Here is a 22,554-nt window from a genome sequence, read left to right as displayed (position 1 = left end):
GACTTGGGGTTGGGGTAGGTGTCTAGATTAGAGGAACTGAAAGGGGTCATTTTTAGGATTTGGGTTTTGATCCAAAGAGCAATGAAAGCCACTGAAGCGGGCTATGATTAGATTTGCGCTTTGAAGACATTATTCTTTTTGCAGGATGAAGAATGGCTGGGTCACAATGGATGCAAAAAGACCTGTTAGGAATCTACCATAGGGTCCTGACAGAAGAGAAAGGTAGCCCAGCATAGGTGACTGAGTGGAAGTAGAAGGGGAACCATTTAAGGAGAGACATTGGATATTGATATTGAAGGGGAGGGAGGTGTCAAGATAGTTCATACAACATAGCCCAGACTTCTTCTTGATCTTCTGCCCATGGACAAACACAACTTGCCATCATCTGTCTTCAAACAGCATCCAGAACTTGGAGGTATGGACCAGGTGTGGCTTCTGTGGACATTTTACCCCCGGCATCTATAGCCTCTGATTTTTAAGCAAATGTCAGACAACCAATGTGACAGACGATTGGATCTTGGCCTTTATCTTCTTCTCTCCACTGAACTCCTGTCACCTGCTGTATGGCAGATATCGTAAATTAACTCATTCGGTTTCCATTGCAACATTCTCCTACTAACTCTGTGGTTCATAGACGCCAGAGAGCCAAAAGCAACATTTCCCAGAACCTTTTGCAGGTCACCCATGTGACCAAGGTGCCTCCAGGCAAACACACCTTCTCCAGTCTTACAGGCAGAAGTGCACAATGTATGGCAACTGCTAAGTACAGGGAGATCAGATGTTCTGGCAAATGAGGTTACCAAGCTTCCTGTTCTTCCAAGACTGTGGGTGGTAGAGTTTCTGGTGTCCAGTCTATTGTCATATAGCTTTTTTTCCTGGCAGCTTTGTTCCTATTTGTAGCATCCAAACCCAATTCTCTAACCCTCCTGGAAATTATATGAGTTACCTAAGACTTTCTGCCTAAATATCTGAAGTGAATTCTGTTGCCTGCAAATAACAACCTGTGATATGCTCATCAGTGAACTTCATTTATTATTATATATTTTATTTGTTGTTCTACAGGTAGTGACACCTTTTTTCTGAACATAGCATCTGCTCCTTAAAGACAAAAAAGTGGTCACGTACCCTCTATCATGTTATCCACAGTGCAGAGCACATAGTAGGTGCAATGTGGATGACTGCTATTTTTGCCTGCTTGACATCCAATCATCATTCTCCCAAAAGTACCAGGTACACAGACTGTCCTCCAATTTTCCTCTGGGAAGCTACGTCTTCTTCAGTCTGTTTATTTGCTTTGGTGTTATGGACTTCTAGAGCCAAGGATGGGCATGAGACTCAAGCCTGGCCAATCACAGAGCAGTGCATCCCACTGGTTACCATAATTAATGTAAAGATGGGAACATGACCCAATCAGAGCCAATGTTTTAGGATCTAAGGATTTTTGACTGGACTGTTGAGAGAGAGAGAGGGAGGGAGGGAGGGAGGGAGAGAGAGAGATGCACATCTATCTCATCTGTCTACTCTCTTTCTGTTAGGACCACTGATACAAAGGAAGAGGTGAGCCAGTTATGTTGGAGGCTCCATGTGGAATGGAAAATGAAGTCAACCCAAAGGCAAGCAAAGCCAAGAAATTGGGTTGTTGACACTGTTTGAGACTTGCATAGACCAGCCTTGCCTGAAAACACCCCTACTCCTGGGCTGTTCAGTCAGGGAAACCATTAAAGTTCTTAAAAATTTTTTTGTTTTGTTTTAGCCAGTGAAGTTGGGTTTTTGTCACTTGCAACTGAGTCCTGACTAATACAGAGGTTGTCCAGAAATATCTCCTGATTGGGTCATCAGAAAAAAGGCAAGAGTTGAAGGTCTTAATTCCCTATTTTCTCCCTTCCTTTCCTTTCCTTTCCCTTCCTGTCCCTTCCCTTCCCTTCCCCTTCTTCCTTCTTCCTTCTTCTTCCTTCTCCTTCTTCTCCTTCTTCTTTTTCTTCCTCTTCTTCTCTCTCTTTTTTTTTTTGATGGAATCTTGTTCTGTCACCCAGGTTGGAGTGCAGTGGCACAATCTGGGCTCACTGCAACCTCCGCCTCCCAGGTTCAAGCGATTCTCTTGCCTCAACCTCCTGAGTAGCTGGGATTACAGGCACCCACCACCATGCCTGGCTAATTTTATTTTTTTTTTGGTATTTTTAGTAGAGATGGGGTTTTACCACGTTGACCAGGCTGGTCTCGAACTCCTGACCTCAAGTGATCCACCTGCCTCAGCCTCCCAAAGGGCTGAGATTACAGGCGTGAGCCACCGTGCCTGGCCTTAATTCCCTATTTTCTTTTTACACTTTCTCTCACCTCCACTCCAGCCTTTCACCAAGTGATTGAGACATGTCCAGACATTTAATGATTTGATGCAACAAACAATTCAAATACAGCTGAGATGTTTGCCTCCATGAGAGTCAAAAACAAACAAACAAACAAACAAAACCAAGATGTACCCTGATCAATTACTCTGTTAAACAAATTGGCAGCTGCTTCTGGAAGGGAAGAGACTCCCAGTGAGGGCCAGGCAATGAAAGGATGTGGCTCTGAGCTCTGTCCAGCCATAGATGCTATTTGCCACTGTACAGCATGGTGGTTAAGAACCCTAGCACATATGGAATTAGGGTTGTATGGATCTGAATATTACTCCACACTTGTTAGATGTGCGATCTTGGCCAAAATGCTTAACTTCTATAAATCAGCCTCAGACTGGCTTATAATGAGGAGATGTTTATTGGCTTACACACTTAGAAAGTCCAGGGAGGTGTCTAGCTTCAGGTTGGGCTGGATCCAGTTACTCAAAGGATCTAAGTCAGGAATCTGCAGTGCTTCCTCTCAGGCTCTCTTTCCTTCTGAGCTGGCTTCATTCTTAAGCAGCTGGGTTCATTCCGGTGGGAGTCAAATGGCCTGGAAGAGCGCCAGGCTTACACATTCTCCCTGCCTTGCTCTCCCAGCAGAGAGAGCACGCCTCTCTATGGCTCTGGTGAAAATCTCTATGGCTCTGGAGAGGCAGAGCTCTCATCCGGTCAGCTGGGGTCCCCTGCACATCCCTGGAGTGAGAAAGTGAGGTCAGATCACTGAGACGGGGAAGGGAATGTTTCTCAAAGGAAGAGCAGGGGGCTGTTCCCAGAAGAGGGAACCGACACTAGCTGGGTAAAAACAACAGATGCCACTCCTCACTCTCTTAGACTGTGTTCTCCTGGGAGAAACTGGAAATGTAATCGTTCCCACTTCATAAGGTTTTGGTAAAATTAAATGAGTTAATGTTTGTGTCGCAGATGCTGTTGGTCCCAACTCAGATCCACACAGCCCTGACCGTTTCCACGCATGACCATTTCCATGAATTTCCCAGATTCCATCAGCAGCAGCACCCCGTTGCCCGAGGACTTACTCTGGCTGCTAGACCCCACTTTGCCTGTGCTGGCCACAGGTGGGATGTGCCCGGGAGTGACCAACACCTAGGAGTAGCCTTCCACTGAGGAGCTGGAAGATCAGCAAATACCCCAGCCCCTCACACTTCCAGGAGGGTCAGTCTAGACTGTGCATTCCACACTGCCTCCCAGAGGGTCCCAAGCAGAACTAAACTCTTCTTACCCACAGTTGCACTCCTTACAGCCTCCTCCACTTCTTTCTCTCATTTCTCCTACTTCCTTAGCTGTGTTTCCTAGGGTTACCTCCCAAATAAACAACTTGCACTCCAGTCCTTTTCTCAAGGAAGCTCAAAGCAAAAGAGATTGTTATGTGCTGTATATCATGCCTGGCACGTTAGAAGCATTCACTAAGTATTTGTTATTATTACTGCTGTAGCTGTTTTGAGGTTCATTTCTTCTTCAGTTTCTTTTCTTGATTTTTTTTTTTTTTTTTGAGACAGTGTCTCACTCTGTCTCTCAGGCTGGAGTGCAGTGGCATCTCAGCTCACTGCAACCTCCACCTTCTGGATCTAAGCGATCCTCCCTCCTTAGCCTCCCAGGTAGCTGGGATTGCAAGTGTGCACCACCATGGCTAATTTTTGTATTTTTAGTAGAGACAGGGTTTTATCACGTTGGTCAGGCTGGTCTCAAACTCCTGACCTCAAGTGGTCCGCCTGCCTCGGCCTCCCAAAGTGCTGGGATTACAGGCGTGAGCCACTGCGCCCGGCCCTGCCTCAGTTTCTTTTTGCATTAACTGTTGCACCCTCCTCCCTGGCCTTGGCATCACGTGTTTTCCACAAAAGGTAACTTCCTCTTCTGTTATACATTCCTTTTGCCCTCCTGACATTTCCGTGTCTCACAATTTCTTAATTTTAATCTTTCCCCAGGGTAATTATGATTTCGATGAGATGTAAACTTTTAAACAGTTTCAAAGTAATAGTGGCAACCCCAAATCCTAATAGACCAAACACTTGTTGAGACTGTAAACTTCTTGAAGGCAGGAATGATATTGGTTTTCACTTTGCCTCAAGTTAACACGTGTTTGCATTCAGAATGCTTTTTTAAATAAGACAAATTAACAGACTTAATAAAGGAAAGAGATGGAATGAAATCGACTTCCTCTGTACATTACATCTGCTTCCCATCTGCAGTTTTAGCCAAAATGATCATTTTTTATTCACATCTACAAGAATTTGGCCTCTTGCATCTGCAGAGCTGAGCAGTCATTCACTAAATGACACCCTAGTGGTACGAGAGTGTTAATGCACCTCATTTATAAACAAGGAAAACACCCCACATCATCTGGACTATTAACTAATTTCCAATACAATATTAATACAAAACTTATTTCTTGGGCGGAAAGTATTTATGAATAAAGATGGATTTCTCACTAATAGGATGATATCAGTTCAACAAATTCCATATTTTCAAAGTGACAAATTGTGACTTGGCAATATGATAGGGGAATACATGCAGAAGAAAGTTTGGTTTGTCTTGAGAGAAACAACCACAGCGGATCTGGAAATCGAAAGCTTTCTGTTTTGGGTTTCCATCTTCAGACTTCTGAATACTGCACAGCAAGGAGTTGGCAAGGTGGCTGGAGTGATCTTTTCTCAATGAGCTTATGGCTCCCTCTGCTTCCCAAGGGGCTGTCTCCATCTGTTCTGGGCCCCAATGAGGGTAGGGGGTGGGGTGGCAGCTTGTTTTATGTTGCTGGGAACTAGCAAACAAACCTCCATGTTACTGTGGTGATGCCAGGTGAGCAAATCTACCAAGGAAGGCAGAATTCTTTTGGGGTGACAGAGCTGCCAGGGAGAGGGGGTAAGCAGAGAAGGAGGCATTTTATCAGAAAACTATTCAGGTGGCCGTCTTTGGGGGCTTTCCTGTTGAAAAAAGAAGGAGCTGGAGACTTGAGGGAAACAAACGTTTGAGGCTGGAGGTGAGGCTTTTATACAGTGTTCTCCTGTTTGTGCCCAGAGGGGGTTCTTTTAAACCTGTTCCTGCCTCTTTATCCCTGGATGCCTCTGCAGGCCCTGGGCCTGCTAGGTGGATCCATGTATCTGTTTTCCTGTGTGTTTGTTCAGGGAAAGAGAGGCATGAGCCAGAAGTCTTTGGTTCAAGACCCAGCTCTTCCACTTACTAGCTGTAGGAAGGAGGGGGAGTTGGGGAGGGGGGTCTTTCCTTAAGCCTCCGTTTCCTGGTCTATTAAAAAAAAACCTAATAATTGCTGCCTAACAGGGCTCTTGTGGACAGTGATGAGCACATGCGATCAGTTTTTAAATTAAGACATTCACAAATGTACACTTGACATCAACTGGGGGGAAAGGGTTGGAATCACTTACTCCATCTGGTATGTAGGGGGGAAATGTTCATACAGGACCAGGCCTGTGATGGGCTCAGTTAGATCTGGAAGAAAGAGGTAGGTGGGGGTCACAAAGTTGAGGTTCAATTTCTATCACTTTGTAGCTGCAGGACCTGGGTTAGGTTATTTAGCATCTCTGAGCCTCTTTCCACATCTGTAAAATGGAGATAAAGAGTCCTGATTCTCCCAAAATTGTTGTGAGAAATGAATCCATTGATCCAACAAATAGATGATGGGATAACACAGACAGAATGAACTTCCGTTGGTGTGAATGTGGGACCTGAGCTAAAATCAGGGAATCAGTGAGTGGCTGCAGGAACAGAATGTTAACTTGGGCTAACGTATGTATGAAAAGCAATTTACAAAGTGGACATTTCTATAATGCTCTGTATAAATGTTATTTAGACAGGAAGCCTAAGAAAACACAGGCATTGGGCCTAATTTAATATTTTCTGGTCTCTTTACATTTAATGTTTATAGGGGTGGGACTGCAAGGGGATTGAATTAGGGGCAGTATGAAGAATTCCTCCCTTCTTTTTCCCAGCCAGGAGACACAGGAAACAATAGAGGGAACAATGGAGAAGCCCCTTTATTCAATATTGGTGAGATCAGCACCAATTTCGATAACTGAATAGAACTTCTGTGTGCCTAATACTTTAAAAAAACTATTGTAAGTTTGAAGCCAGGTCAGTCAGCATTATTTGGGCCTGAAGTTAGTACATAAAATTTCATCTTTCAATGTTCTCTCCAACATCAATTTTTAGAAAAAATATATCCCCCCCTTATAAAAATCTACAGTGGCCAGTGTGGTTAGGCACCACTGATTTGAAACAGCATTCTTCACCAATCCAGAAAAGAGGATGGTGACCTATTTTTTTTTTTTAAAGATCATTTGACACACCTTTGAAAAATAAGTCAATCTCAGAAAAAGAAAACAGGTATTTAGCCAGAAATGTTTTCTGAATTTCTACCAGGAGGCATGCTATTCGCAAGGATGAAGGAACTGTCTTTCTAGAGCCGTTCTTTGCTCCTGTTTTATTTCCCCTCTGAAATCACTAGCCGACGTTTCTGACATCACTGGGTTGCTGTGGAAATGTTTATTTCACAGAGGATTTCGACCTCCAGTGGGGAACTTACAAGTGGAAGTGTGAACTCTTGGAAAAACACAATTGATTTGAATAAAAATAGGCAGCATTTGGAAACGGGATTCAGAAAGAAAACAATATAAACTGCCTTTAAGAGGTTGTTTCAAGTCTTCCTGCAAGGATTCAAATACTTTTAAGAGCATCTTACACAGATATGCTGGTTTTTATTTGAATTTTACTTTCTATAAATATCTGTATAAAGAGTAAGGGGAAGCAAGTAAAGAATGTCTTCTTGCAGGAAAAAAAAAACACACCTTTCAGTCACCCAATTATTAAGACTGAAAGATTTGGTTCTAAAATACCATTTTGTGAGGAGAGAGAGAGAGACGACATTATATCCGTTTACATTTTTATATCATATAATGGACTTTAGAGAATAGCTCCCTTTAAATAATTGTGACTCAAGGGGCCTGAGTTTTAGTGCAGAAGCCACAAAATCCATTTTCGTTTTAAACTGTTAAATCAACAGAACGCCAAACTAGAGCCTTTCTTCCTGCTGGGGCAGTATTGTCCCCTAAATCCACTTTCCAGTCCTCTCAGCCTAGCCTAGTTTGATGTAGCATTGACTTAGCTTAACTACAGCAACCGGCAAAAGGAGGTGGGTTTGCATTTGGAATGGGAGGAGGCAGGCACCGGTGCGTCTGTGCCTGCGTGGACACGCGCGCGGGGGGCTGGAGGGATCGCGAAAGCAAGAAAAGCGGGACATAGCAACTATGTGAAAATAATTTTCCCGTGGCTGGAAGAGGGGTCTCTGCATGGAAAAGCAATTTTAGGAATAAAGAAAAAAATCTTCAAACAGGGTGGAAGGAAGGCTTGCCAGGAGGTTGCCGGACGTAGCGGGGGGCGTGGGCGCCTGTGTTTTTCCTCGAGCATTTTTTCTCTTCCCGGGCTCAGGGCGGCCCACTCCCCACCCATCCATCCACCTGCCCGCGGCCTCACCCGCGCCCCCTGCCGTCCCGGGACGCGCATGGCCCGGCGGCTATGGCGAGGAGGTCGGAGAAGGCGGCCGGCCGGCCGGCCGCGGGCTGCAAAAGGTCTGGCGGCGCGGGCTGATTTAGTGGCCGGGGCTGTAGTACAGGCTGTCCCCGGCAGCCGGCGGAGTCAGCGCGCCCACGTGACGGCCCCGGCTCTCCGGTGAGCTCCCCAAACAGACGCACACCCAGCCACACGCGCGCGCTCGCGCGCGCGCACACACACCACACACACACACACACACACACGCACGCACCCCCGCGCGCACACGCCCGCCCGCTCGCGCTGCCTCTGCGCCTCCATCCCGGCTCGCTCATTATCTCGCCCTCTCGCTTCCCCTGCGGTCTCTCGCTCTGCGCGCACACACCACACACACGCACACGCACACACACGCGCGCACACACGCAGCCGGCACAGGCGGCGGCGGCGGCTGCCCAAGTCAGGACGAACCTCTCTAGGTACCGTCTTGAGAAGGCGGCAGCGGCGGCGGCGGCGGCGGCGGCGGCGGCGGCAGCGGCAGCGGCAGCGGCAGCCCAAGCATCCCTCCTCTCCCGGAGAGGGAGCACCGCCGAGAGTTTCCGTTCCCTTTGCCATTCCCTTCCCCCTCCTTTTCTTTTATTTTCGAGAGAATTTCTTCTTGGCTTATTGGTTTAATTTGATTTTTAAAATTTTGGGTTGCTTTTGTGTATGTGTGCTTTTTTTTTCTTTCCTCATTTTATTTGCATCCAGAGCATGGCGGGCTGCGGGCTGTCGGAAGACACCCTCTTCTCTTCCTTCTTTTACAACTACGGCTCCTCCTGGGAAACCCCTTCCAACCAGGTAAGAGGTGGCTCGGTGCCGGGCGGCGTCGCGCCCCTTGCCCCCTGCCGCGCGCTCACTTGGTACTCGGTGGGGAGGCAGAGGCTCGGGAGGGGGTGGGGAGGATGGGGGCCAAGTGGGTCGCACTGTCTGGGTCAGCGCCAACCGGCGAGAGGAGGTACCCCCCCTTCCCCCATCGCTAGCTTTCCAGTCTCCAGGTTCTGTCGCGTTCCTCCCGTGCCCCATCTGCCATCGACACCTTCCCCCACCACCTCCCAGCCCAGCGGGAACCCGAGAAAGAGGCAGGAGCCGGCGCGTTACCCCGAACAACTCCAGGCAGAACCAGGGAACTCGAGCGCAACCTTCCCCAAGTCGCCGCGGGCGCCGCGCCCCTGTGCGCCCGGCGCCTACCCGCCTTCCAGTTGCGCCGAGGGGCTGCAGAGCCGCAAGCCCCCCGCGACGTGCTGTCCCCCCTCCACTCCCCTCGGGGCCCGAGCCGCCTCTTTCCCTAAAATGGCTGCAATCTCAAGTAGAGGCGTCCCCTGACCCGCGGAGGTGGGGGGGGGGGTGGGGTGCAGAGTGGAGCCTCCACTCCTCCTGACCCCGCGCCTCCCCTGGGGCGCAGAAGCACCCCACAAACACACACACTTAACTTTGATGACTGTGCAATGCAGTCCGGCTGCATCGTGCCCTAGACGCTCCACGCCGCCGGCCTGTAGGTGTGCGTGTCGGTGTGACTCGGGGGGCCCAGGGACGCTGGGGGTAGACGCCGGAAGGGGGGCGTGGAAGGAGATGGATGTCAGCGGGCCACTGGTAACCTGGAGAGACAGGCATGTGCTCAGGGTCTAGGGGTGAAAAAGCTATTCTGGGAGCTGGAGCGAGAAATAGAGAGAGGAAAAATGCCTTTTAATTAAATAACTGTTGTAGTCTGCTGCCCCCACCGCTTGTTGGTGAAAGTCTACAGGCATCTGTCATCTCCAAACTACGCGGGGAAGTAGAGCTGGGGTCGAGGGAGGGGAGGCATGTGTGTACGTGTATGCGTGTGTGTGTGTGTGCACGCGGGTGTGTGTCTGTGTGTGGGTGTGCGCGCGCGCTCGCGGTTCTGGGCTGGGGAAAGTTGGGGCCAGAGGAGCGGTGGAGGAGCAATGGTGAAAGGCATTAGCTACTCGGTGGGCGGTCCAGGGCGCCGGGGATTCCCGGGCCCCGCGGAGCGCGCACCGCGGGGGGAGCTGGCCCGCTAGGGGTGGGGGGTGTCGAGGAAAAGAGCTCCGTTCAGCCCGGCTCGCCTGGCCGCCGCGGCGCCTCTCCTCCGGAGCCCGCCAGCCAGCCTCGGCCGCTTGCGGGGCTGCCCGCCGAGCTCGCCGGCGCTGGCGCGCTCCCTCCCGGGCCCGGGGCGCAGCGCGTTCCTGCGAGCTCCCGGCAGAGAAGCCAAACCCCGAAAGCAACCGAAAAATGTTCGCCGCCGCCGCCCCCGCATCACCCCAAGTTTCCAAGAAACAAATCGCCAAACTACTAGCTGCCAGGTGAAGACCTCTCTCTCCGGCGTGGGCTCTCCAGAAAGCGCTGCGGCCATCCGAGTGAATAATACATAAGGGCCGCCGGGAGCCTTGGAGAGGCTCCCGCCGCCGCGGCAGCAGCAGCGGGAGGCGGCGGCGAGCTCTGGGCAGACCGTCGGGCCGCCGCCGCGGGTGGGGGCGTCTGGGCTGCCCCCGGGAAGTACGCCGGCCGTTCGGGCGGGGCGGGAGGGCAGCCCAGGCGCGCGGAGTGAGGATTCGCGGTGAGGCAGCCGGGAGACACGAGGCCTCGCTGCGAGTAGAAACTTGCAGGAGCTACTGAGGTGGTCGGGCCGGCGCTGGAGTTGGGGGCCTGGAGAAGCACGATCGGGGCCCGGAGGGTGCCCGGCTGCCCGTGGCCGGCGCCGGTGGCTTCCTTCAGGCTATCCTGCCCCGCCTGGCGGGCCTTGGGTGCTCTCCACGCTTCCTTGCATCCGCCCAGGATTGCCGAGAGCCAATGACCCCTCCGGCTCCGCAAACTCCAGCTCTCCAGGAGCGGGCGTCCGCGTGCCTGCCTGTGTGAGTGTGTGTGTGTGTGTGTGTGTGTGTGTGTGTGTGTGTGTGTGTGTCTGTCGATGAGTCAGAAACCAAGCCCTGCTCGTCTTTGAGGACTGAGGCGGGTACGAAAGGCTTGAACCACGCACCCGGTACAAGCCCGGCCGGCATTCGGGCGTCCTCGGCAGCGCCGCGCCCCCCAGTCCTGGAGTCAGATGCGTTAGGACAAGTTTCCAGGCGCGTGCCTCCGACCTGCACCCCGGGGCCATGAAACTCAGGCACTTTGTATTCCTCCAAAGGAAGAGAGGAAGGAGACTTGGGTCTAAGGAAGCAGTGATACAGCTTTGCAGAGATGGGAGGTTTCGCAGCATCTTTAACGAGATAGAAACAAGTCATTTGAGAGCGTTTAAAAGCGAAGGGCTGCGGCTGGATTTCACAAGACAGGCAATCACGTGCAAACTCCTAGGAAACCAGAGGAGGTGGGAGAGAGGGACTGGGTGGGGGCAGGTTTGGAGTAAAGGAAAGAGAGAACCATTTGCGGAGGGGGGCGTTTTAAAAAGAGGAAAACTACCGGCTTCTTCAGGTAAAGTTAGTTTAACTTGAGGTGGAAAAGCGTTTCCCCAAGAGGCAACATTTTTCTTCTAGAAGGGGATACTCATGTTGCTAAGAAAATCGAAAGAATTTCTGATAAAGCAGCTGGCTCTGCTCTCTGGAGAATGATTGGCTCTCGGGCTGGTATTGGGTACTGTGCTACTCTTAGTGCAGTGAAATTGTATGGTGGGGAGAGGAGATTATTTGAAGTATTGATTTCTTCTTCCAGTGGTGTGGTATGAACTTTAAGATAAAGTACAGAAACAAATGAGAGATGTACATCATTAGGGGAAGGTGCGTCAGATGCTACCGAAGCTTTAATCTCTGGTGGTAAATGCAGCCGGGGCAGTGAATCTTACCAGGATTTGCGGTTTCCAACATTGCCACAATCTCCATTTTCAGAGATGAAGAAAACATGTGCATAACGGGCCTTACTGATCTCCAGTTTGCATTTTCAGCATTTGAGCATGGGCACATGTTTGAGAAACCTGCTCCTAACTGTTCCTAAGAAGAAAAAGAATACAACAAAGGCGATACTTTAAATCTCATCTTGGACTCGGGCAGAGCTGCTATAGGAAGGCCTGGGCCAAATTTGCAAGAGTGAGACTTATTCATGATTTTACCCTGATTGCTGCCAAAATGCTTACATATCCTGCGTTTCCTAAAAATGGCAATGTTCTTCAGATATAATTTGTTTACTCTACCTCAATTAAAAATCCTTTTCCTAGTGTTATATAGTGCTTATGAAGGTAAGGGTTGACTGTACTAAAAAAAAAAATCAAGCTTTTTATTTCTAGATCAATATGATGTGCTCTCAACATCTAATACCATGTAAAAGGAACCTTTCTGCAACATCAATAGAGGCAGGCATGTCTCCCTAAGAAGCTCTTTTCCTGGAATCACAAGGCATTTTGATTACTTTCATTTTCACAAGAAACATGATTATGACGCCTCTCGTTATAAACAAGCAAGTAAAAAAAAATAATGAAGATGGAGCTTCTTGATATATAGACCTGGAAAATTGGAAACAATGAGGGTGTTTATTCATTACTGAAAAACAGAAACACAAACAAACAACAAAAACCCAGCCACAAATCATCACTGACCAGGTTTTTACTTGTTCTGTGACATTTTATTCTTGAAGCTGGGGAGGGAGGGGTGATTTTTTTGGAGAGAGCCCAATGTGTATTAGAGCCGAAACTACATCTGTTACCATTTAAAAACTGGGAAATTTCATCCTATATCTGAGAGGACCATGTTGCAGATATTTTGCACCCACTTGCCAATGTGCAAAACATATCATAGCAAGTGTGTGTGTGCGGGGGGGAGCATCTGCTTAGGTGGAATTCATTTCTTCAATTAGAATGAAACCCCCAGTTAAAGTGTATATGTGAAATGTCTCTGATTTGGCTCAGTGCAGCAGACAGCAGACCATTCTTTAATTTACAGTTTCACGCCTAGGGATGGCAGTAGTGCAAGCTTCCAAAACCGAGCTTTATCTTTTGATGTTGTGCTTTTCAACCTGTGATTCTCTCCTGTAGTTGTTTCGGCTTCCTGTCTCCATCAGAAAGCTGACTGTGGAGTGGTCATTACTGCTTGCAGTTTGGACCCAGGTCACCTTATTAGCTGTCACTATGTAAGCCCAAATCGAAGCAGGCCAGGTCTGTATGATATTGAATCAATCAACTGAAAGTGAAAAATGGAGCCAATTAGCTGACTGCTTGAGTGTCCATGAGGCCAGACATCTGACTTTACTCACCTGATTGACCAGCTTTTTGGTTACTGGGTAGCTTAACCTGAGGCTACGTAAAAGACATTACCACGAGGCTTGACCCTGCTTTTTAAACTTTTCTTTATCTGCCCCCTGCCCCCACCACTTCCCAAATTTTCCAGACTAGAAATATAAAAATGGCATCTTCATAAGGGAACTATCTTCTCAGAGTAGGCAGTGACTGTTTTGAATTAGCCAGTACCCATAATTCTGTATACTCACTGTGTCTTCTCCAGCAAGGTAGAAGTTTCAGTGCAGAATCATTAATGGACGTGGGTAAGTTGTCGAAAGCTTGTGCTGACTGCCCATTTTTTTTTTTTTTTTTGGCTTGGCATTACCTCCATGAATATGGATAGCCAAAGCAGAAAGCAGCCCACTGAGGAACACTTCTTTTCCATTCAGTCCAAATACCATAAAGAATTCAGTGTTTTTTTTTTTTCTTTCTTTCTGGACATTTCATAATTCTTAAAGTGGTGACAATGTTGGCATCCCCGGAGATGAGCCAAGACTTGGGAATGTCCTCCATTTACAAAGTTGTTAGATAGCCAATACCTCAAAGTTCAAAAAATATCAACTGGGCTTCTATACCTTTTCAACATTTTTATTTCCCTGAAGATGTAGTATGAACTGCAAAAGAGTTTTAAGTGCATTTCTACGTTCTTACCTTAAATAAATTTTAGAAATCCTCCTGTAAATCCAGCTCACAGAACCCCACTTTTCACATAACTCCAATTTTTCTGACTTTGGGTTTCTCCTAGGGGTATAGGAGAGGAAAAGAGTTTGTCGCAGGTCTTCCAATAAGGCTGGCTTACTTAATGCATCAGCTGGAAAACGTTGTTCGCTTTTCTTTCCTTCCTTCCTTCCTCCATCCCTCCCTCCCTCCCTCCCTCCCTCCTTCTCTCTCTCTCTCTCTCCCTTTCTTTCTTTCTTTCTTTCTCTCTCCCCTTCCTTCCTCCCTCCCTCCCTCCTTTCTTTCTTTCTTTCTCTTTCTTTCTTTCTTTCTCTTTCTCTCCCTCCCTTCCCTTCCTTCCTTCCTCTTTTTTTTTTTTTTTTTTTTTTTTCTGGTGTGCAGTGGTGCAATCTTAGCTCACTGCAACCTCCACCTCCTGGGTACAAGCAATTCTCCTGTCTCAGCCTCCTGAGTAGCTGGGACAACAGGCGCACGCCACAACGCCTGGCTAATTTTTGTATTTTAGTAGAGATGAGGTTTCACCATGTTGGCCAGGCTGGTCTCGAACTCCTGACCTCGGCCTCCCAAAGTGCTGTTTTTCGCTTTTCTTTGTAATTTATGTAAACCTTAAACTTGGTAATTAAAGAGCAGTGACAATGACTACCATTTATCAATTGTTGTTCCATATACTTTATAAATATTTGACTCATTTAATCTCCATAACAACATATGAGGTAGGTACTTTTACTATTATTCCCATTTTATAGATGAGGCAAACAAAGCACAGAGAATTAAGTGACTTGCCTAAGGTCTCAGCGCTAGTCAGGGAAAGCTGGGCCCTCCACCAGACAGACTTGTGCCAGCTTCCTCTTCTTATCCCCACTGTACTCACTTTCTGCTACAACACAGAAGAAATTGTGTGGCTACATGTACATTTCTGGCAAGTTTGGCAATGGTGTCATTTATTTGCCAGCTTTGTGAAATAGTGAATATCTCCTTTGTTTGCCCAAGTTTACCCACTTTCTTTTATATAACCAGATAGAATTCTTTTTGATGAACGAGGTGAAGTTGTCTCTTTTGGTGGAATCAACCATAACTACCTGATGCTTTTTGGACTAGATGTTTGAGTTGACCATTCTTTTTGGTTTGAATGGTAGATCTAGCCTGAGAGATAGACAGGGCCTTCTAAAACAGAATAATTATGGTTTAGTGGGGCACTCATTCCAAATGTACATGAATATCAATAAAATATTCGACAGAAGAAATATAACTGTGAGATACATGAATAGAATAATTTTATAATCATTCAGATGTATCAAAACCCTATCATATATATAGTGAGGGATACACTGTCATGAGCGAATCCGTGTCACTTTCCGCTTGTGCTACATATAGTTACATTTGAGATTTAGGCTGAAATTTACCTTTCTCATCCCGGCCATGTTATAACAGGTATCTTCTGTACTGAATCATGCGCCTAACATTTATGTCCATCATGAACTAATGCCTTTTAGTGGTTCAGCCCTTATTTTGTGATCTTCCAAAATACAGTTGTGGGAAGGGGAGGGAAAACATTAAATGTCAGTAGTTACAGCAAGACAGTCTCTATGAAGAGGGCAAGGAGTTTCTCACTGCTTTCACGTTCCTGTAGCCCTAGCGGAAATGTAAAAGTGCAAGGCTTGCATTGGAATGAGAATGGGGTCACCTACCCCTTGTATTCATCATCAAGGAAGCAGAACTTCCTTCCAGAGAGACCATAGGAAATCAATGATCACACTTTGCCAGCGAAGAGGTAAATGTGTACAGCAGACGGCATTAAATAAAAGGGCAGCAGAAAAGTGATTTACTCTAGAAGGCAGTGTGACTTTTTGGTCCTTTCGAAAAATTCACCTTTTTGATATAATAATTATATTAAAATGTTTCTTTCTTTTGGATTCTATGTTTTAAAAAAAGAAGAAAGGAGAAAATGCCATTAGGTGGTATTACATTATTTTCACATGAAGATCGTTATTTCAAGAAAGCAGTGTCTAGAATATGGTACCAGATCCACCCCCACCCTTTTTGTGGGTGTTAATAAGGGTTGACTATATTTATTGAAATTTACTGATTTTGCCAGAGCACGGTTTTTCGCACCTGTAATCCCAACTGCTCAGGAGGCTGCGGCAGGAGGATTCCTTGAGTCCAGGCGTTCGAGACCAGCCTGAGCAACACAGGGAGACCCCCATCTCTAAAGAACAGTAAAAATAACCAGGTGTGATGGCGTGTGCCTGTAATCGTAGCTACTGACCCCATCTTTAAAAAAAGTTACTGGGTTTATGTGCATTTATGCATTTGTTCGGTGTAGTTGCTGAAGCAGAGGGGAAGCTTGCTACTGGGGGAGGCTCACCTTGACCAGAAGAGGTTACACTGGGGTCTTCATACAGGAGAAACATGCGGTGGAGGGGAGGAGGGAAGCGGGCAGGGGAGGAGATGGTTGATGCAAAGGGAAATGTAGATGTGGAAACTTAATGGAATGTGGAAGAGCAGGTGTGTAGTTCTAATCTGCTTCCCCTCTGTAGTGTGCACATCTGATTGCTTTGTGAGCACGTCTTCTGTAGATTTCAAATAGAGAGCTGCAGGTAATAGCTAAAAGCCCAGTGAACGTCTGGCTTCTATGTGGAAGAAGACAAGACATCCATGTAATCTCTTGCCTGAAAGAGTATTAGAAAGTGTGTTGGTTGTGTAATAACAAGCAAAAAAGATGCAAAGAAAAAGAAAAATCTAACCAACAACCCCTACACATTCTGCTCCAATTTATTATTTCCAGTAGCAGTTTAGTCCCTAATGTTAACAATGAGTGATTATGATTCTGTAGTTTCGTTTACAGCATAAATTAGCATTTTGTTTTCTGTTACAGCTTTTGAATGAGGAATTATAATGTATAATTTGCTGAAAATAGATGTTATCATCTCTTAGGATGAGAACAACCACATAAACTTGAACAAATGATAAAAATGGAATCAATTACATTTCAAATGGAAGTAGTTTACAAACCTCCAAATACAAAGTGGCAGTAGTAGCTGGTTATTGTAACAAATAATTAGTTTTTTTAAACAACATTTATTGAATTCCACTGACAATTTGGTAATTGTTCACAGTTGGCTGTAGGCCTCCCTCTCCTAAAATGAAATGTGGCATGGAACAACTGCATTTTATAAACTGTAGTTTGCCTCATTATTTAATGTTGCAACCAGAATGTATATTTATTTGCATATATAACCCTTTCTGAGTAATAGGGAAATATCAAATTGAATAAAACAATGTCACCAAGCCTAGGTGACAGGTAAACACCCAAGGGCTGGTGATTGAGAGTATTGTCAGGTTCCAAAGAAAGAAAAGAAGCAAACAGTCAAAATGGATATCCGTGCATGTATGTTGAAGGGAAAACATTTTAAATGTTCTATCAAATAGGCAGATCGTATTTTTATTTCAGCAGGAATTGACTTTTTTTTTCCCACTCCCATTGCTCTCCTTTCCATAAAGCTTTCTGTCTCTTGCTGTCATATTTATTTGGAAGTGTTGCCTCCCATTCTACTGAGGAAGCTGATTTTGAGAAAGAACCACACCCTCTTCAATTCTAGATCCTCATCCTGCCCAGCCTGTAGTGGACAGACAGAGCATATGTGTTGGATAAATGGCTGAAATGTCAGAAAACAACTTTTATACCAACACATGTGTCACTTTATTTATCATTCTTTGTTCCATCTCTTAGGATGATGACGGCAGTTCCGCAATGTCATTTTTGAAAATGAGAATTTGACTTGGAGAATAAATGAATCCTGCTTCCATTTAAATGTCCCCAGGGAAAAACAAGATTGGGTTACCATAGGCTTGCTAAACCTCTTAATTTTTCAAATGAAAAAATTATGAAGGATATGCTTACATTAACAAATCCAGAAGCAGTAAAAAAGGAAAAGTGGGAATCTGAAGAGTTTTTGCTTTTTATTATTTTTGGTAACTGCTCCATGCTGAGTGGATCATTTAATTTTGATTATTTCTAAAAGATTAATCCATTTCTTTAAAGTTAATATGCAAAGAAATATGTTCAACATCACTTTATTTTTAGATCCCACGATTTAGTCCTGAAACAAATCAGTGATGCATTATAAACACATAAGAATGTATCTAATGACGGGAGTCAGGCTGAACAGATGCTAAAAAAGATGCTTCGTGTGAAGTCGAGGGAGCTGCAGGAGGGAATGGAAAAAAATCTCTAGAAGTTGGCGGGCTTGTGAGGTGAACGCTATGGAGACTTTTCACCTGCTAAGTATGTGCTTGTGCAGTGCAGAAGGGACTCTGCTCCTGGGTGAAGGTGGAGGGGGTGACATCCATCCCCTGCAATTGGTGTGAGGATTAAATGAGATCTTGGACCTGAAAGACGTTTGTTACTGACTTAATGAAGGGCTGAGTCAATGTTAGCTCTCACTAGTCATTCCTCAAATATTTATGGAGTTCCTACTGATGTGACAGCCGAGCAGACCGCCCGGTCCATAGTAGATTCTCAGTAAATTATATTGAGTCCATCATAATAGAATCCACTTATAGACCACTTACTGTAACATTCCAGAGACATTTTAAAGTGCTTTACATGGATTCACTCATTTCGTCATCAAATTACCCTATGAGGTGGGTACTATTATTAGTATTCCATGAGGAAACTGAGGCACAGAGAGGTGAAGTAACGTAGCCAAGGTCACACAGCTAGTAAGTGGTAGAGCCAGGATTTATATGAAGCATGTCTGGTGTCTGAGCCCATGTTTTAACTATCCTGTTAGGCTGCATTCAGATGGATGAACTGACGGAGGAGTGGAGAGAGGAGCATCAAGGACAAATAAAACATGCTGGCCAGGTGCGGTGGCTCACACCTGTAATCCCAGCACTTTGGGAGGCTGAGGTGGGTGGATCACCTGAGGTCAGGAGTTCGAGACCAGCCTGACTAACAAAGTGAAACCCTGCCTCTACTAAAAATACAAAAAAAAAAAAAAAAAAATTTAGCCGGGTGTGGTGGTGTGCACCTGTAATCCCAGCTACTCGGGAGGCTGAGACAGGAGAATTGCTTGAATCGGGGAGACGGAGGCTGCAGTGAGGTGAGATCCCGCCACTGCACTCCAGCCTGTGCGATGGAGCGAGACTCCATCTCAAAAACAAACAAACAAACAAAAAACATGCTGCTCTGCATGTCTAAAAATGAAAGAAAAAGAAAAAAAATGCTGCCTTCAACATTAATGTGTGTTACAAGTGGAGCCCCACCTGGATGCAGAGAAGATAGAAAACAGTTAGTGCTTTAGGGAGGAGATAGCGGTGCTGTGGTCATTTGGAGAAGGGGGAGTTTATTTTTGGCTGGAAAAATCACAGAAAGTTTCAAGAAGGCAGCGACATTTGTTCTGGGCTTTAAGAAATGGGGAGCATCTGGGAGATGAGAATGGGGGATGAGAGTGGGGACATTTGAGGCAGAAGGAAAGTGTAGAAGGAATTAGTCAAGGAATACCTGCCGAGAGTTTTTTTAAATTGTGTTAAATTTTTTTCATTCAATGAAATTTATTGAGCACCTACAATGTGCTTGCCCTGCCCCCTAAGTGAGCTTTCATTTAGTAAGAGAGACATAAAAGTCACACACACACACACACGATAGACACGATAGAGACATAGACGGATGATATGTGCGTGTATATGAATAGATATACACAAAATAGTACAGCTCTGTCCATCCATATCCATACACACGTCATCTTCACCCTCTCTTTCTCTGTCTCTCCCTCTTTCTTTCTCTCTCTTTTTCCCTTCCTATCATCTAGCTATCATTATCTCTTTTAAACTGTGTGAAGTACCAAGAAGGAAAAATAATGTGCCTAGAAAGAACAGGTGAAAGGAGGCGGAGTCTTTCCTGCTCATTGTTTTGACTTTAGAAATTTAGAAGTAGGAACTCCTCTCCAGTTGTTCTGTCACAAGCAAGAAAGCTTTCAAACTTGGTTGAAAATAATTAAGATCTTTGCATCATTTTAAATCCACCCTAGGCAGGCCATTGTGGCTCACGCTGCAATCCTAGCGTTTGGGAGGCTGAAGCAGAGGGATTGCTTGAGGCCAGGAGTTTGAGACCAGCTTGGACAACATAGCAAGACCCACCTCTACAACAAATAAAAACATTTAGCCAGGTGTGATGGCATGCACCTGTAGTCTCAGCTACTAGGGAGGCTGAGGCGGGAGGATAGCTTGAGCCCAGCAGTTCTAGGCTGCAGTGAGCTAGGATTACATGACTGCATTCCAGCCTGGAGGATAGAGTGAGACCCAGTTTCTAAAAAAATTAAAATCTGTTCTGTTGACAATGTCAGAAGAACAGTTTAATTAGTAAATCAAAGATGAAGTTTTATTTGGATTTATTATACTTCAATAAATTACCAAACTTTTTGTGGATTAAAATTAGCCACTCGAGCTGGAGAGTGAAATAGCGTCAGAAGTTGAGGACACACTGTGAGGCCCAGGAAGCAGCGCTAATGAAATCCTTTAGGTCTTTCTTTGTGTGATGTCAAACGAAGAGGGTTACATAGCTTTGATGAAAGAGCCAAACAAATGGTAAAAGAGAATGGAATCATCTTTACCATGTTTATCAAAGCCTTGTTGTTTCAGAAAATAGGACTTATTGCTAATTGATTTTTTGACCCTGATAGTAACAGTTTCATTAGAAAGAATTTAAAAATTATTTCTCCCAATTAAACTAGTCCTAGAGAACAGGCTGCTGAAAAACAATGGTTGCTTCATTGTTTATCTCTATTAACATACATACTGGTTTATTTTCCCAGAATTTTGGCCATATTCATTCTTTCACTGTGCTAGTATAATCAAGTATGATGATGTTTTGGGGAGTGTTTGTAAACCGTAAAGTGTCCTCTTAGTCATTATCATTATGGTGGAAGAACAGTTCGCCGGCTGAAAAGAGAAGCCATTAGCATTGAATACAGACCCAGAATAAAGTAGATGTTAAATAAATATACATTAGATTCACTTAGGGAGTTATGTTAAAATGCTTGTTTACAATGATATTAAACATTTGTACTGTGGCACCTTACTCCAGGAATAATGACTAAATCTGTATTAAATCTCTTTGTATCCACTGTAACCAATTCTGTCAAGTGACCTCTCTAAACATCCCAAAGCTTTGTCTGAGGTCATTTCAGGCTATTGAGTCTTCTTCAAGCATCACTTAGTTGTTTAAATAAAGTAACTAGAGAATGTCCTATGATATGTCAGTCTTTAAAAATACACAAATATCTCTTATTTCCAGAGAGTTTTGGGAAACTACCTCATCTTGTATTTGGGCATATACAGTATTTAAGAAGGCTTCGGAAAAAGCACTGCTTGAATGCTAATTGTTGTTATTAGTTATTTTATGCCTATTGTATTTAAAGTAAATATCTACAGTTTTTTTGTTGTTGTTTGTTTATTTTTAGACAGGGTCTCGCTCTGTCGCTCATGCTGGATTTCAGCGGCGCAATCTTGGCTAACTGCAGATTGAATCTCTTGGGGCTCAAGCAAGTCTCCCACTTCAGCCTCCCGAGTGGCTTGGACTACAGGTGTGCGACACCATGCCTGGCTAATTTTTGTATTTTTTGTAGAGGCAGGGTTTCACCATGCTTCCCAGGCTGGTCTCGAACTCCTGAGCTCAATCTATTGCCTGCCTCAGCCTCCCAAAGTGCTGGGATTACAGGAGTGAACCACTGCACCTGGCCCAGTTTTTTTTTTCCTTAATTGATTTCTGAATACCTGGAGTTTTTTTTTGTTTTTTCATTATTTACACCATCCATAACATTAAATACAGTGTAGGGAATGAAATAGGCACTAACTAAAAATCTTTATTAATTATGTGACCAGAGAAATAATCTTTAACTCATTCTTGGAATTTAAAGACATCAGCCCCTAATAGCCACGTGATTATTAGCAAAACAGAAAGGGTCAGAACTTAGACGGGCAGAGCCATTTCCTTTAAGCCCCTCCCCAAAAGACCTTTTTGCTAAAAAGGGAGTTTCACCTTGAAATTAGGATATTTTCACATATAGGGAATATTGTCTTCCTTTATATTTTACCTTTTAATTAAAAAAATTTAAACTTGGCTTCTTAGAGCATTATTTTTGCAAATAATATACCCAGGAAACTGATAAAAGCATATTATCAATTTTTCTTATTGTAGATATATATTTTTGTTTTGGATTTTTTTTCTTAGAAAAGTTGAAAAAAGAAGAAAAATCGAATCAAAACCATACATCATCTAAATACCTAGAGATAATCACAGATATTTTGATTTGTATATTTCCTGTCTTTTTTCTAGGTGTATGCATTTCATGTTTAAGTTGGTATCACATGTAAATATTTGTGTAACCTTATTTTATTCCAATAAATCATAACTGACCTGCCATATAATATTTCATATGCCTCCATATAATTTTTAGTGGCCCTGTAGTATCCCATTGTATGTTAATAGAACCATTTATTTAACCATCCTGTATCATTGGGTATTTAGGTTGTCACCAATTATGACTAAACCAGGTACATATCTATGAGTATTTCTTTAGGGTAATACCCAGTAGTAGAGCTACTGGGTTAAAGGCCGTACAAATGTAATTGCCTCTCTGAAAAGATGCACCAACTTACACTCCAGACAGGTACATGTAAGGGTACCAGATGGAGAATATCATAAAATAAATCCTCATATTACAGTATTTTCTTATCTTTTCC

At 44.9% G+C, this 22,554-nt stretch overlaps 1 protein-coding gene and 1 long non-coding RNA gene across 2 annotated transcripts in view; both read left to right on the top strand.

The window, feature by feature from the left end:
* The first annotated feature begins 8,194 nt into the window (after positions 1-8,194).
* PPARGC1A (PPARG coactivator 1 alpha) overlaps positions 8,195-22,554 on the top strand; it is a 680,601-nt gene continuing 666,241 nt past the window's right edge. Inside the window, exon 1 of the mRNA XM_063603745.1 lies at positions 8,195-8,729. Within this exon, the coding sequence (XP_063459815.1) occupies positions 8,598-8,729 (132 nt within the window). The 5' untranslated portion in view covers positions 8,195-8,597. The remainder of the gene's footprint in view (positions 8,730-22,554) is intronic.
* The window catches only part of LOC134730261 (uncharacterized), a 31,694-nt gene continuing 20,892 nt past the window's right edge, over positions 11,753-22,554 (top strand). The window contains exon 1 of the long non-coding RNA XR_010111936.1: positions 11,753-22,493. This is a non-coding gene — a long non-coding RNA (uncharacterized LOC134730261). The remainder of the gene's footprint in view (positions 22,494-22,554) is intronic.

The sequence above is a fragment of the Pan paniscus genome, chromosome 3, assembly GCF_029289425.2.
Source record: "Pan paniscus chromosome 3, NHGRI_mPanPan1-v2.0_pri, whole genome shotgun sequence".
Classification (NCBI taxonomy): Eukaryota; Metazoa; Chordata; class Mammalia; order Primates; family Hominidae; genus Pan; species Pan paniscus.
The sequence above is the reverse complement of the archived record's forward strand: the minus strand, read 5'-3'. Positions and strand labels throughout refer to the sequence as shown.